At 51.1% G+C, this 14054-nt stretch overlaps 6 protein-coding genes across 6 annotated transcripts; 3 read left to right on the top strand and 3 right to left on the bottom strand.

Moving 5' to 3' along the window:
* Positions 1-1068: 1068 nt before the first annotated feature.
* On the top strand, positions 1069-2100 carry N7498_010638 (class I SAM-dependent methyltransferase; the record flags this gene model as incomplete). The annotated part of the gene is made up of 1 exon (XM_058457694.1): positions 1069-2100. The coding sequence occupies one exon, from the start codon at positions 1069-1071 to the stop codon at positions 2098-2100; it is 1032 nt and encodes a 343-aa protein (XP_058304593.1).
* Positions 2101-3682: 1582 nt separating this feature from the next.
* On the top strand, positions 3683-5266 carry N7498_010637 (heme-dependent oxidative N-demethylase family protein; the record flags this gene model as incomplete). Its single annotated transcript, XM_058457693.1, has 3 exons — positions 3683-4211; positions 4266-4731; positions 4786-5266. The coding sequence occupies 3 exons, from the start codon at positions 3683-3685 to the stop codon at positions 5264-5266; spliced, it is 1476 nt and encodes a 491-aa protein (XP_058304592.1).
* A 441-nt stretch (positions 5267-5707) lies between these two features.
* Positions 5708-6460, bottom strand: N7498_010636 (PRP38 family protein; the record flags this gene model as incomplete). Its single annotated transcript, XM_058457692.1, has 1 exon — positions 5708-6460. One exon carries the CDS (start codon positions 6458-6460, stop codon positions 5708-5710), a length of 753 nt encoding a protein of 250 aa, XP_058304591.1.
* A 210-nt stretch (positions 6461-6670) lies between these two features.
* Positions 6671-7744, top strand: N7498_010635 (uncharacterized protein; the record flags this gene model as incomplete). Its single annotated transcript, XM_058457691.1, has 1 exon — positions 6671-7744. The coding sequence occupies one exon, from the start codon at positions 6671-6673 to the stop codon at positions 7742-7744; it is 1074 nt and encodes a 357-aa protein (XP_058304590.1).
* Positions 7745-8033: 289 nt separating this feature from the next.
* N7498_010634 (WD40 repeat domain-containing protein) lies at positions 8034-10080 on the bottom strand (the record flags this gene model as incomplete). Its single annotated transcript, XM_058457690.1, has 3 exons — positions 8034-8256; positions 8307-9966; positions 10041-10080. The coding sequence occupies 3 exons, from the start codon at positions 10078-10080 to the stop codon at positions 8034-8036; spliced, it is 1923 nt and encodes a 640-aa protein (XP_058304589.1).
* A 1197-nt stretch (positions 10081-11277) lies between these two features.
* Positions 11278-14024, bottom strand: N7498_010633 (C2H2-type zinc finger protein; the record flags this gene model as incomplete). The annotated part of the gene is made up of 6 exons (XM_058457689.1): positions 11278-11498; positions 11563-11978; positions 12027-13029; positions 13103-13381; positions 13433-13855; positions 13913-14024. 6 exons carry the CDS (start codon positions 14022-14024, stop codon positions 11278-11280), a joined length of 2454 nt encoding a protein of 817 aa, XP_058304588.1.
* Between the last annotated feature and the right edge of the window lie 30 nt (positions 14025-14054).

Here is a 14054-nt window from a genome sequence, read left to right as displayed (position 1 = left end):
GGCTGGTTGGTTTCACAATTGCTGCTTGTCTGGTCCCACGGCAGATGCAGTGGTAAGTATAAATTTCTGGTTTTTTCGTTGCTTTACCTTGTTGCTCTATCACTCGGGGTTCTTTACCTTGTACGACGTTACTGTTCATTCTATATCGGGTTTCAAGTAAGCTATGTTGGATTTTTATTCTCTTTTGAAATTTAGATATGCTGAGACTTCAAGGGAAAGAGAAACTCACCAATGTGAAAAGAAGCAATGCAACTGATCGATCCCTAGACATCTGCGTAAAATCAATAGTCAATTGTCAAAGGAACACACATGGAAAGGCCAACCCAGCCAGACCCTTCCTTCGTGATCACTTAGGTACTAACCTTGAAACAATGAACCGTGGATGGGTGCTCAGAATCCATGCTCAAATATCGACGACCAAGGTAATCGTGTCACTCTTCCCAAATGGAACGGCCTCTTCATACGCAATGCGGCTAGACGCATCCTTGACTGTTAGGTTAAGCCGAGTGGGCCCGCCATGATGAAAAGGTGAAAAAGTACGATTGCCAAGTATGTACATCCGTGTCAGCACCATAGCAAAGCAGAGGTCAAGTTAGAATCCGCTTTAAGAATTGCCGTGTACAGCGCTGTTCTTCCCATGTTGTTCACTGCATTCTTTCGCGATGGGTTTACACTTCCGAGGAAGATACGATATTCAGTTCGGTTTACCTCCGTTCTTTCTCTTGTATTTCCGCTGCCCCGGCAGAAGTGCACTAATCCTTATCAGGTCATACCCCCGCCTACCGTGCATCTGCCAATGTACTTTTGATGAGTTAGATAAACGACGGTACTTATAGCGGCCTGCACGAGTCTCAAAGAAGAAATTCCTTCAGTCATCTACATTACATGATAAACACGCCCTAATCTCTGTTTGGAAGAGTCGAAACTCAAAATGGTACTTTGGATATGTATCACGTGACTGTGTATGTCTTTCACTACTCCGGAGTCTTTTTCACACTAGCGACCCCTCATATCTGCCAACTGCCAGGGGGCAACTAGAACTTCTCGCCATCGGTTAACCTCTCCATCATGGCTGACTTCACCATTGCGGTGGACCGAGATGTGCACCTCCCTCCAGTTGACGAATACGGTCCTGAAGACTGGAGGTCCGAGACCACTTCGATCGCGTCCTCCCTGTATAAAGGGTTTATGGAGAATGGCAGAAGATATCAAACTCTGAGAGAATCGGAATACTTCAGCCCCTCCGATGAGCAGCAATTCGAGACCTATGAAGTGGGGCACATCGCGTGTCTTCTTATGAACTCCGATGAGCCTAACCCACTGTATCTGGCGCCACTTTCTTCGCCGAAGAATGTACTCGACATAGGCACAGGGCACGGCTCATGGGCCATTGATATGGCTGATATGCACCCCGCGGCCGTTGTCCGGGGAGTTGATCTTTTCCCACCCCCTGTCAATTGGATCCCACCAAACTGCATTCTGGAAGTGGACGATGTATTGCAGCCATGGACCTGGCGTGAAAAATTCGACCTGATTCACCTTCGCCATGGCATCGGAGCATTCACGTCTGAAGAATGGGATAATCTTTACAAGCAATGTTATGATAATCTCGAACCCGGTGGCTGGTTCGAGCAAATTGAAATGGACATTCGCTGTAGGTGTGACGACGACAGCATCCCCGCGGATAACGTTCTTTTCACCTGGGGACCTAGATTTTTCACCGCCGGGGCGAAACTGGGAAAGTCTCTCGACATTACGAAAACAATGCGCTCGTCAATCGAGAAGGCCGGCTTTGTTGAAATTCACGAGAAAACCTCCAAGTGGCCTATTGGCCCTTGGCCGAAGCTGAAGACATTGAAAGAGGCCGGCATGATCAACCTCCAACACTGGCTGGCCGGCATGGAGGGCTACTCGATGTATCTGCTCACCAAGTATGGAGACCCGGAGCCCTGGACTAGGGAGGAAGTCCTAGTATATGTTGCTCAGATGCGGAAAGCATTGACAAACCCTCGTTTCCACACTTATCAGCGAGCGAAGAGAATCTGGGCCAGGAAACCATTTCCGGAGGAGGTGGTCGTGAAACAAGAACCCCAGGATTGAGATATTCATTCTACACTCACTTGTTTTATCCCTGGTTTATGAATGATTGATTTACCACGAAGGACCTGTACGTGATACAAGCGTACGGACAGGGGGTTCATTTTCGTCGTGTTCTGTACAATCTGCTCTACTGGGGCTATATTGCAATCAGCTTTTTGATGGTACAAAAGATGACCACACTGTCTCTTTCTCTCAATTTTAGAGCGTGAAGTCTTCCATTGAAAAATATTCTCTAAGTTGTGCAAGCACCGATGCCGAGAGGAGTTCGGATAGTAGACAGAATTCCAGGTTGTCCTTGATTATAAAAGACGAGAGATGTGTCCGACAAAATTGGAATCGTTCAATCAGATTTGAGGAAAAGTCACTGAGCCCTGATTGGCGATAGGTATCAACATCAGTATTGGGCAGTGTTGACTGGTGGTGCCCGGGCGATCGTGATGTTGAACCCATGCACTGCCTGTGCATTATTCAGGAGTATCACAGGACAATTGACCTTGCTGACCTGACGTGCGTATCGCTTTTGTCTAGCCAATCCTCCTACTGGTATGGCTAGGCTGTTGTCTCGAGAGATTCTTGATGATGATATGCATTCGACGACCTCTGAAGGCCTTGGATCCTGCACAAGTACAATGGTAGATACAACCGAGGGAGCGAGAGTAATTTGAAATAGTCGGATGCGGAGATGTAATACTTTATACAGCTTAGGACCTGTCTTGGGAAAGCCTGGCTGGATCGGAGATATGGCTCCCAGGTCCGATGACGTGGAGAGAAAAGTGAACCAGCGAACGACCGAGAAACTACTCTGATGGTCCAATGTACATTCTTCCCAATATGAGCAATGAGGACGAATGAAAACTGTCCTTCTTCAAGTCACCTGCTCTGCCGAGAGCCAGGACATTTTTACCTTTTCGGGTATAGCGGAGCCCTCGTTCCCTTTCAGTATACGCAGTCCTGCCTTATCTTTGCATCGCCCCCCTAAAGGCATTAGCTCATCGTATTTCCAGTTGATTTTCAATCTATTTCGTGTGCTTATGAATTCCCTTTGGCTTCCGGGTAAAGCCAGAAACATGTCCCGTTGTACCTAGACCCGACGTAGACCTTTCACCCAGGGACCACGAGATATGCTGGCAGGAACAAGTATGCAAAGTAGATCTCGATAGCAAGATAACGAGATAAGCCCATGCCATTCATGCGCCAGTGGAAGTCACCGTCGTCATAGGAGGAACTTGCCCTGCATTTCCTCGCCAAAGACGGCAAAAGCAATCGAGTGACTGCCAACCAAAGAAGCTATCCGATGCGTCTTTCTGGCCCTCACTCATGGATGCGAGCTTCCCCGCTTCGAAGATCCGGGTCTGAGTACAGTAAAAAAACTTCCGTTACTTTATCCAGACTAAAAGGAGAGAGTACTTATTGGACTTGTTTCCTTTCATTCGTATTCGTACCGTCGCTATTTACTTCGAAAATCCAGCCCCTACTCCCACTGCGACATCCATACAACGCAAATATCAGATACAGCCCTATATTTGATATCAGCCCATCCCAGCCCACTGCCACTGCCCTAACGCGCATGGATTAAAATCCCATGGATTCCTCGATGAGCCCAGAGAGCGCCTGGCGAATCGGCCTGGTCCTGATAGCAGCCACCGCCGTCTACACAATCCTATATCGAGCACCCGGCAAATCCCTCCTGAGCAGAGCATCCCTACGCGGCCGCAGAGACTCAGCAGCGAGAACCCCACCGCGGTCAATCTCCCCAGACAATAAAGAAGCCAAGAGCGCCACGTCGCCGTCTACCTATAACCATGCCTTGCCGCCGCCGCGTAGGGAAGCGATGCTCCAGTTGAAAGGAGCCCCTATACGCTGGCGCGAGGTAGAAGAACCGGAAATGCAGAAGAATATGTTGCCCATGACTGCGGACTATAGGATCAGCCCTGGCAGGCTGTACACCCCGACTGGATTCTCGGTAGATGATATCAAGAAACTTGGAGACTTCCCCGACTATGCGACCCTCAGTGGAGTCCCGTTGCCTAGTGCGTACCCTGAACATGATATCGACAAGGCTAAGCCTCGACCATATCGACCGTTCCGATGGGCTTATCACCAGACCATGTGTACGTACTGCCCCGAGTTTCCGGGAAGACAGACTGACGGACGTCTCAACGCAGCACTAACGAAGCTGGAAACCGACTGGTGGATCGAGCTCGAAAGCACATACAAGAGCCGCATTGCGCAGAGGAAAGAACTGTACGCCAAGAACGGCAAGGCCGTCCTCGACGCACTCCCCGGTTCCGAACTAGCGTGCAAAGAACTCATGGAGATGGTCCTGCAGTTTATCTGTGCGCGGTACCCGCAGCACTTCACCCTGGTGGACAAGCGCATCTTGAGGAACCACATCCTCGGCACAGAGCAGGACCTGCAGGCGAAGCATCCATTAGAGATTCTACTCGAGAACGTCCCCGAGGACTTCGCAATTATGCTGCGGGATGACAAGACGGGCTTCTATTTCCTGCGCGCGGCCGTGATCTGCTCAGCTCTAGGGTGGAATGTTGCCTCCAAGATCGGCAAACAGTTGCATCAGATTCATGCTCCGATTCCGGACTACAAGGAGAAGATGCAGTTCTCGATGGATCGGTATGTGCCACCGCCTTTTGAAAAAGAAAATCGAACTGACCAAGTTTGATGAAGCTTTTTTACCAAGATGCCGGCTGAAAAGCCCATTCAGCGCGGATCATGGGGCCTCGAGACGGGCGAGCCGCTGTACATGCCCCCCGGTGACCCTCACGAAGCACTGCGGCTTTCTCAAGACCCCAAGCTCGGTATTGATGACTGCTCGTTGCGTGTGGACTGGCAGACTCTGCGGCGCCTGCCTCTGTCGGCTTCTATCATCTTCAACTTCAAGGCAGTTTTCACGCCGGTCACGGAGTTCCGTGATGAGCCTGGTGTCCCTGCGCTGATTACGAAGCTCCTGAAAGAAGGAAAGCAGAGCCTGTTGCAGTACAAGGGGACATGGCATGTGGAGCATGTCGTCCTTCCCAAGATGGAGGAGTGGGCAAGGGAACAAGAGGAGAACAAGATGATTCCGAAGGGCTGGGAGGTCGCTACTCTGGACGAGAGTCCGTGGTTTAGAGGTTGGGAGGAGAAGTGGCATCGCCAACAAGGCTTCTAGAGCAGCTTTTCTTTTCTTTATGTTGAGATTGGTGGATTTTTCATTGACATTTTGTGATGGTCATTGGCGGAGTTGGCTGGGTATATGAATTCATGACACATTTGATCGCACATCTTTCCGATGGAGGGGCTGCGGTGCATGCTTGTAAATGGCATAGTATGGTCCAATAGACAAGTGCCGAGAGCTATCCATCCGCAGCGAGAGGACTGGTGGCATGAGGCCAGATGCCAGTTTACATCCCAATCTTGGAAAGAAGCGTCGCGAGGGCTGACTGACGACCCAGACTTGAGTTGTGTGAAGAGAGTGGGCGTCAAGTGTGCAAGCTGCGAAGCGAGACACTTGGCTGCCGTAGCGCACGTTGGGGTGGCTGGTCTGGCCACATGGAGGACGATCATTCACGGGTGAGGCGAAGCCGGAGTATGAAGCGGCAAGTCGATTCCTTCAATCATCGTCTTCATCCCGTCTGGGGGATGACTCTTTGTCACTGCCATCCCGTTCCGCCTCGCCTTCCTCCTTATCGCTATCCCGGTCGAGTTCTTCCAGCTCATCTGCCAGGGGACTAATGCGTTCGTCTAGCATGTCCAGGTCCTCTAGCTGTGTCCGCGACGGCAGCTTCCACAGACTAGTACCGCAAACGCGATCTTTCGTAAGAAGGTCGTCGATGAACTGATCCATATAGGTGAGGGTGAAGGTATCCCGTACTCGGCGCTTGAGTTTGCGATAGTCGAGTAGCAGAGGCTCCAGGGTCTTGTAGACATCTACCGCATCAAAGGTCAGGCGAACATAGAATGCAGCCAGCGCGCGCAGGTACTTGAAGTCGCCATTCGTCTTCACCACACCATTCTGGCCAGGCTCTTCACTCTCTTCACCGCTGCCAGGATCACTGAAGTTCAGGTATTCGAGGATGACGTCGCGGTCGGGACCGAGCTGCAAAAGCTTGAAGGCAAGGCACAGGAAGGGTGTGGGCTTTTCGGAGACTCCATATGTGCCACCGATGGAGCTCAATTCGACTGCGCGGTCGCAGAGAGTGGCAGCATTCAAACCGAAGCACTGCTCTTTCCAGTAGTAGGAATCGGTGATGCGATCACGCACGGCCTTTTCAAATAGAGTGACGGGGTTCACTCCACGGACGAGAGGGCCGGTGTAGCCCCGGTTGTCCAAGAAGGAGCTGGCGTCGGCGCGATGGGTGGCCATGGCTGGATTAAAGATGGAGAGGGAGTGTGGAGCTCGCGGAAAGAGAAAAGCTGGCGCCAAGACCCGAGCTTATCGATAGTCGCGCGGCCAACCCCGTAAACAAGGCTGATGTCACAGGTCTGAGACACCTTCAGGCTCAAGACGCGTGGGTTGACATTGCATTCCTTCATTCCGTCATTCCTTCTTTGCACACATGTCGCTATTCCAGTCATGGTCCTTCTCACTTCGTCGACGGTCTCCGCCATCGTCTCGATGGGGGTGATCGCCCTTTTCACAATACTGTTATTCTTCTCCGGCTACGTTTTACAGCAACAATCCGTGCGAAACATTCAAAGCGCACTACGACCTCCGTCTGACCCTGTACCCGTGAAAGGACATGGAGCCGCATTCCAGAAACCCGCACAGAAACGTGGTCTATCGGGCTCAGATCTAGGGCAAGGGGCCGATCAAGAGATACTACTAGGGAGTCAAAATCGTCACGCGAGCTTCAGCTCCAAGGGAAACTATGCATATCTCCAGCTCCTATCCAGCCCAGACCCATCCGATATCTGCTCTGCGATCCTGTTTTTCAAACAACTGGCGACAAACGGGACAGCCATTCAGGACCGCCTCTTTATGTACCCGCAACAATGGGATCGCATGTCTGCTAACGAACTTGGGAAGCCTGCTTCCGTTGCTCTATCAATTCTACGCACCGCGAGCATCAAGTACGGCATCTGGCTCCTCCCCATCGATATGACGGCTGCCACTTCACAAGGCTACGAGACAACAGACTCCAAGTTATTACGCTTGGGGCAGATCCAGTTCATGCAATACGATAGTGTGTTGTATCTACAAACACCAGGCATGATCCTCGATACTGAGCGACTTGACGAAGTCCTGCTTTCACGACCACTGCCGCTCAGGCACGATAAGAACCGACCCGAGTCATTCAATAACGAGGCGTGGATCCCAATGCCCCTTCGTGCGGAACGTGATAATCAATTGCCGCCTGTCTATTTGATTACTGTCAATAATGTTGGCGGTGGGCATGTTGAAGCTCGCACGCATATACCCAACATTGCCCTTCCAGGATTTGGTAGTCTCGTTACTCCACCGTGGGGTTACAAGCCTGCGGACACCGGCGATGACACTATTCAACAGCCGGCCTATGTTTATTTTGAAAACGACCGCGATGGCCGGGTTAAGTGGGCTGGAAACCCACTCTTCGGCACCTGGCGAGCACAGCAGTATGAAGTTTGTGAAGGGCTGGATCTTGACGACGATATCTACCACGAGCAATGATTTTGGACATTTTGGTTGAACAGCATACCCCTCGGATTGTACATGTTACGGATTACGGATTGGGTCCATGGATATGGCGTTAAACTCGTGACTTATTTCCTGAGAAGTACATTCAATGAACGATTTACGGTCTCAGTGTACATTGATTGAACCTTTTTTTATTTGCTAGTCAGGTCGATTGTGACCACTGACCAGTATATATTCGTACATTACCTCCTCATGCCCAGTCATACAAGTCGTGGATGGTATCAAGGTTGGGCGATGGCTCAACGCAGCACGAGAATTACTATTACTGAGGAACCCCGATCTCGTAGCCAAGGAGCACCTCGGTGGTGTTACCTTCCCAGCCACGATTGCCACTGGTGGAGATCATGTACCGGCAGGCATTATCGACAAAAAGCTGGGAGATTGTGCCAGTGCGATGACCTGGAATGATGAGGAATGGGGTGGTTGAGTGACGGGAACTCTGTTCATGTTTCAGGTCGTAGAGACGGAGAATATCGTGAGAGGCACTGGAAGAATTAGAAAGTGTCTTTTCCCTTGAATACGAAAAAGGACTTACCAAACGAGATGGCGACCGTTGGGCATCGCCTTTAGTGCTGTGACTGGACCGCTCCCCGGTGGGAACTTGAACGTCCGCTCGGCTTCCCGAAGTCCTTTGTGCAGGCTGAACTCTTCAACGGTGCCATTGCGTCGTCCGGCGTAAATGTAATTTCCATCAGGAGACCAGCAAGCATTCATACACCAGGGAGGAACATTACGAGGTGTAATTCGAGCAACTGGGTTAGGTTGTCGCCTGTCCCATATGCGAATGGTTCCGTCAATGGATGCAGCTAGGAATGTGGTATCCGATCCTGAACCTTCCTGTTGCATAGTCTGAGACAGGTCGGGGCCCTGCGAAGATGACTCGAGATCTTCTGCTTTGGGAAGACCGTTAACAGCCGGGCGTGAGGACTGGGTCGGGATATCGGTGTTTAGCTGCTCTTGATTTGTCTCCGTGCCTTCTACGTTGGCATTGGCATTGGCATCAGTCGATTGGGCATTTGGTTGGGGCGCCGATTCTGGTTGTGGAATCTCAGTGTCATCTTCCCCAGGAGCATCTTGATCGGCGAGAACGCCGTCTGCCATCGCACGGCCGAATTCATCGTCTTCATCAACCCCAAACACTCCTGCAGATGGCTCTCCGCCATCCGCAGCTCCACCGTCTGCATCACCAAATAACGAATCCGCACCACCGAACAGTGAGTCTGCCGGTGATCCCGCCTGCGGGTTCTCAGCAGCACCTGCCTCTCCAGCATCCTGAGTTGTATCCATAAAGTTGAAATTGTCCGCCCCGCTCGCCTCGTAGTTCGAGGAGTATGTTCCATTGGTAAGCATTGTTTCAATGGTATCTTGCGGAACAGGCAGGCTAGATTCTGGGCGGATCTGAACCGTGGATATCTGAACGGCACTTCCTCCGAACGCGCGTCGAGACTGCCCAGTGTTCAAGTCCCAGTCAATGACCCTTTTATCCCAACTTCCCGACAGCAGAGACTGTTCATCGGACGTCAAATTTAATGATGAAACCGCAGATGTATGCTGTCTCAATTGCGCAATCTCCTTGCCTTCGTCATGGCGCAATGTCTGCAGTCGAATCGTACCAGATTCCAATCCGGATAGGAGCCACAGTCCCTCACTGTGACATGCTAGGGAGTAAACTGGCGACAGGCTATTCGCGTGTATGTTCTCCCAATATGTCATGAGCACACCGGCTTTGACAACACTATCAACAAAGGGGTGCCTTTGCGCCACGGTCAACATGAGCTTGCTGTTCATCGATTCCGCCCAATTGAACTTTCGGACAAATCCATCTGATCCTCCGCTAAAAACCCAGCGCATGTCGGCTGTTGCAGCGATTGCATTGATGGATGTGCTATGAGGTGCGGCGGTGGTGGGGGCAATGTCATAAGTCTTCGCGGTCAAGCATTCGGGGCGCACGCTAGGATGGTAGATCGAAAAGGACTCCGACATGGATGTGTCGGCATTGCCAGGAGTATCCCCATCTTGGTTCTGCTGCGAGGCCATTCCAGCGCCCTCCGATGCTTGACTCGCGTTGGATGGGCTCCCTGGATCTTCATCCGCGTCAGCATCCGCGTCGGGCTCGTTGTCGGCATCGCCGTCGTCAACATCGCGCATTGTATCATCGATTTCGTTCTCGTTGTCTGAGCTACCGTCCTGAGACCCTAATGTAAGAGAAGTATTAGCCATTGGCCTTGCGTTGGGGATCGATCCGTTGCTGATCTGAGGAACAACCCACCCGCCAGGTCGCGGTCCTCATCCTCCTCGAGGGACGCCATGAATATGTTGAGGAGAGCACAGCTCCGGTCTTAGCTTCGCAAGAGTCTGATCGATGCAACAAGGCAATTGGGTGAAAGCCGGATCTTGGGACGAGAGCTTGGCTTGCAAGCGGAGCGTGGGTCAGACCCTAGCGCAGATCTCGCACTTGCTCCAGGAATTGCGAAAGACGCCGAATCGGTGCCCAAAACCTTTATGTCCAAGTCAGTGACCCAGAGTTGAATAGCTCGGACGATCGTGGAGAGCGAAAGCGGGCGAATGCGCAGGGCGGTCGCGATCTCCGCCAGGGCCACATCTCGGGCCAATCACGTTACGAGTTTGTAAATACGGCCCTGGATTCACTTCTGAAACAGTTTATTTCACGCTCTTGGGTGTCAAGCCCTCATCATGGGTACATAAGAACATCAAACCTACCTCGAAAACATTACATAGTGTAAACCAAGTCCAATCTTAGATTTTGCTGCACGAACTTGTAAGCGCTTGAGACATGTATATCCCCGGGAAGATACAGGACAACCCTCATAGAACACGCACAACAACTTTTCTTTTCTCCAACTCATTCATTAATAAAGGGGGTGGCTTTCTGAGTGGCTTACAATGATGGAAGTGCTTCTATATTGAATTAATGTTTGTAGAAAATTCCACGCAATTAATGCACCAAAATTCCGACAGTTTTAGTTCTAGTTGTATGTAGTGAGGATACTAGTTAAGCTTTAGCTGGAGAATGGGGGGCACACATCGAGGCAGTTTCAGCGAGTATGATAAACCTATATTGGTAAGGTTTGTCATACAGCCCGCTTAGCTCAGTGGTAGAGCGTGTCACTCGTACTAAAACGTCATGACAAGGTCCCCGGTTCAATCCCGTGGGTGGGCATTTTTTGTTTTTTGGCCCAACCACTTTCTTTCCTATATTTTTGTATCTGAAATTGTCCTAGGCATGATTATGTATGTTATGTATGTGCCTTGCCGGGATACCGCAGTCCTATCCTGGGGCCTTATTCCTGACCAGAATCCGATTATCATTTACCTCACTCAATCAACCTGCTCTATCCGGAATATACCTGACCAGGTAGATCCTCTACAAGGTTATTTATATTTTCACTAAATGGGGAGAGAAATGTTTCGTAAAAGGTATATATATATATATATGGCAGCATTTCGTATCGAATATATACAATCGCTTGCCGTAGTCATCAAAATTAAATCATAGTCATATACTGCTCCAAGCTCTGTCCAAGACAATTAATAAATGGCCACTGGGTATTGCGCTTGAAAAGCCTCGCCCATAACCTGAGGACCGCCATTCCCAGAGCCGCGGGCTCAAGGTTCGGTGGCAATTCAGACTCGTCTTCAATGTCGATGGATGAATAGGCCTCCTCAACGATACAACGCGTCCAGCGAAGAATGCGACTTTCATTTTCTGCAGGGGTTGTAAGTCAATCTCCTCCCCGTGAAGAGGATGTCAGGAGCATTAGGAGACATACCGCTTAGGGCCTGATCCGGACTGGCTTCGGCGAGCGTGAACAGCCACTTGCTTAATAAGACCGCACATTCAAAGCTGGCGAGTGAATGGCGGACACTCCAGAAAAAGGCCTGGCTGCGCGCAATGTGGTCAATACCAAGCCGGACGGGTATGCTGAGAGCATGTGCCGCGTAGATAAGGGCTGGAATGAGGCGGTAACTTCTTTCAGGCTTGGAAGATCGGCACAATGCAGAAGCGATGGCAGTCGGGTCACGAGTCTCGAGGCGGCGGTACGGGCCAAGGTTAAGGGATAATCGTACATATGCAAGACCTAGGAGGGCACTCGAGGTGAATGGAATGGGCCCGTTCGCGTTATGTGGATCGAGACTTGATTCCGGGGCTTGTTGCCAGACTGTAGTCCAGGAACGCAAAGCTCGCCTGTGATGCTGGTCAGACGAGGAAGGTAAGCCATGTTGGGAGACTCACTCAATTTTGTTAAGTTCTTCGGTCGGTAGGCTCGTTGATTGGTTCCCATTTGGTAACGAAAGCTCACTGACTATATGAATTCGCTGCAGCAGACCATGAAGAAGAATGTAATTGCCCAGGGGTGCAGGTATTGGCTCCAATGGTGTCGCCGACCGTGATTTCTGTAGCAACAGGGTTAAAGCATCCTGGAAGAAAAGCTGCCGGGGCCCTCTGTCTCGTTGAGCAGATTCCCACTCCGACGCACTGTTTGCAGTCCATTCCCTTGTTGAGCAAGGAAGTCGCAAGTGCATCTCACTGCTGCGAAGAGAGGGATAGACATTATAGGCCACGCTATGAATATGGATGAAGCAAAATGAAATGAGCTTTGTCCGTCGGATGGACTCATGGTCTGCCCATTCATACCAGTCCAGCGATTGGGCGCGAGGGTCTGAAGGTTGCTCTGTTAATCCGATGTCGCGCAGGTGCTGAACCAATTGTCCCTGGAGCTGGAACGCCTCTTGTACCAGTCCAGCTCGCTCCCAAGTCGCGTAACTCATGAGAACGAGGAGACAACGTATGACCTCCATTTTTCTTGACATGGCGGATACTGCTCCATCGCTGCCCGACTGGTTGTCAGCATATGGGCGGACGCCCATGGGCATCGAATAGGCTGCCTGCGATGCGATGCGAGATTCCCTCGACATGCGTTCGTATAAGACTGCTTTGGAAACATGGAATATTCTCTCGGCATTGCGATGCTCAAAACGATACTGCGCTCCGATTGTCATGATTGCCAACGCCAGCTCGGGTGAGGATTCATTCAATCGGAAGGTCGGGACGTGTATAAACGGAATGTGAGGGTGGAATCCCTCGAAATAAGAAGTAATGTATCGGGTTAAAGTATGGCGAGACGGTAGAGTAAAATCAGGGATAACATTACGAAAATCTTCAAGGGATGCTGCGAGACGGAAGCGCTGGTCCTCGGAAATATTGAATCGGGAGGAGTTGTGTGCTTGTGGGGGTTCTGGCGAGCGTTAGTTTTAGAGTCCGGAGTAGACGGTAAGCTTGCGAGTGGAATTAAGCCAAATTTAACATACCAATATCAGAGAGAGCTCCTAGACTCTGGTCACCCCGTGGTACCGATGGGAGCCATGATCGGAAAGGCGAGTCTCCTCGCGACTCCTCTCTCAGGCTGCGACGAGCCTTTGGTTGCTCCTGAGATACGAACACCGTCTTCTGAGGATCTTCCAAGGCGATCTCATTAAGTTGGGTTGCCTCTCCCTCACTAGGTAACCACTCAGCCGGCAAACCAATCGAATCTAGGAATGTAGTGAATTCCTGGAAATGATTGAGGTCTTCGGGCAAATAAGGCAAGGCTAAATGGGAATTGTCAGCACCAATATCACTTGATAAGTTGGGGTCCTTACGGGCGGCTTGATAATCGCCAGGAATAAGCAACTGAGCGGCTTGGATCATGGCCGGGTCATGCATGCTAGGATGCCCATTTGGCACTGGATTAGGATTAGGTGCCCCGGGAGGCATGATGTTACCAGGTTGGTTCTGTGCCAAATATACAGCATGTTCAGGTTGCGCAGCCGGCCATTGGTGTACAGCAGGAGGCTCCGGCATGGATCCTACTGGACGGTCCGCTGCATCATATTGCGGCGAGATGGGTGCAGCTGCAGGCGCAGGGTGGTGGGGTGCTTGAAGACCCGTCTTGACCGTGGAGCGGGACTGGGAGTCGGGTGACGCAAGGCCATCCTGATGAGAAATGCGTGTATGGCGTTTCAATAGATCGCGTCTAGTAAAAGCCGCCCCACAGAAGCAGATGAACGGCTTCTCCTTGGTATCTAGACTTGATCAGCATTCTCCATTCTCCATGATCGCATGACCCCAACGGTACTTACGGGTGCGCACATGGCGCTCCAAATGCTCTGTTCGTCGAAAACCCCGACCGCAATGGATACAGATCCGGGCCTTTGCGCCGCGGCCCGCAGTCTGGGGCGATGGGGATGGCATCAGGTACTCCGAGTACTTGGAGAAGGATGG

The sequence above is a fragment of the Penicillium cinerascens genome, assembly GCF_028974065.1.
Source record: "Penicillium cinerascens strain IBT 15544 chromosome Unknown scaffold_4_segment0_segment1, whole genome shotgun sequence".
Classification (NCBI taxonomy): domain Eukaryota; kingdom Fungi; phylum Ascomycota; class Eurotiomycetes; order Eurotiales; family Aspergillaceae; genus Penicillium; species Penicillium cinerascens.
This window is presented reverse-complemented; position numbering and strand designations above follow the sequence as displayed.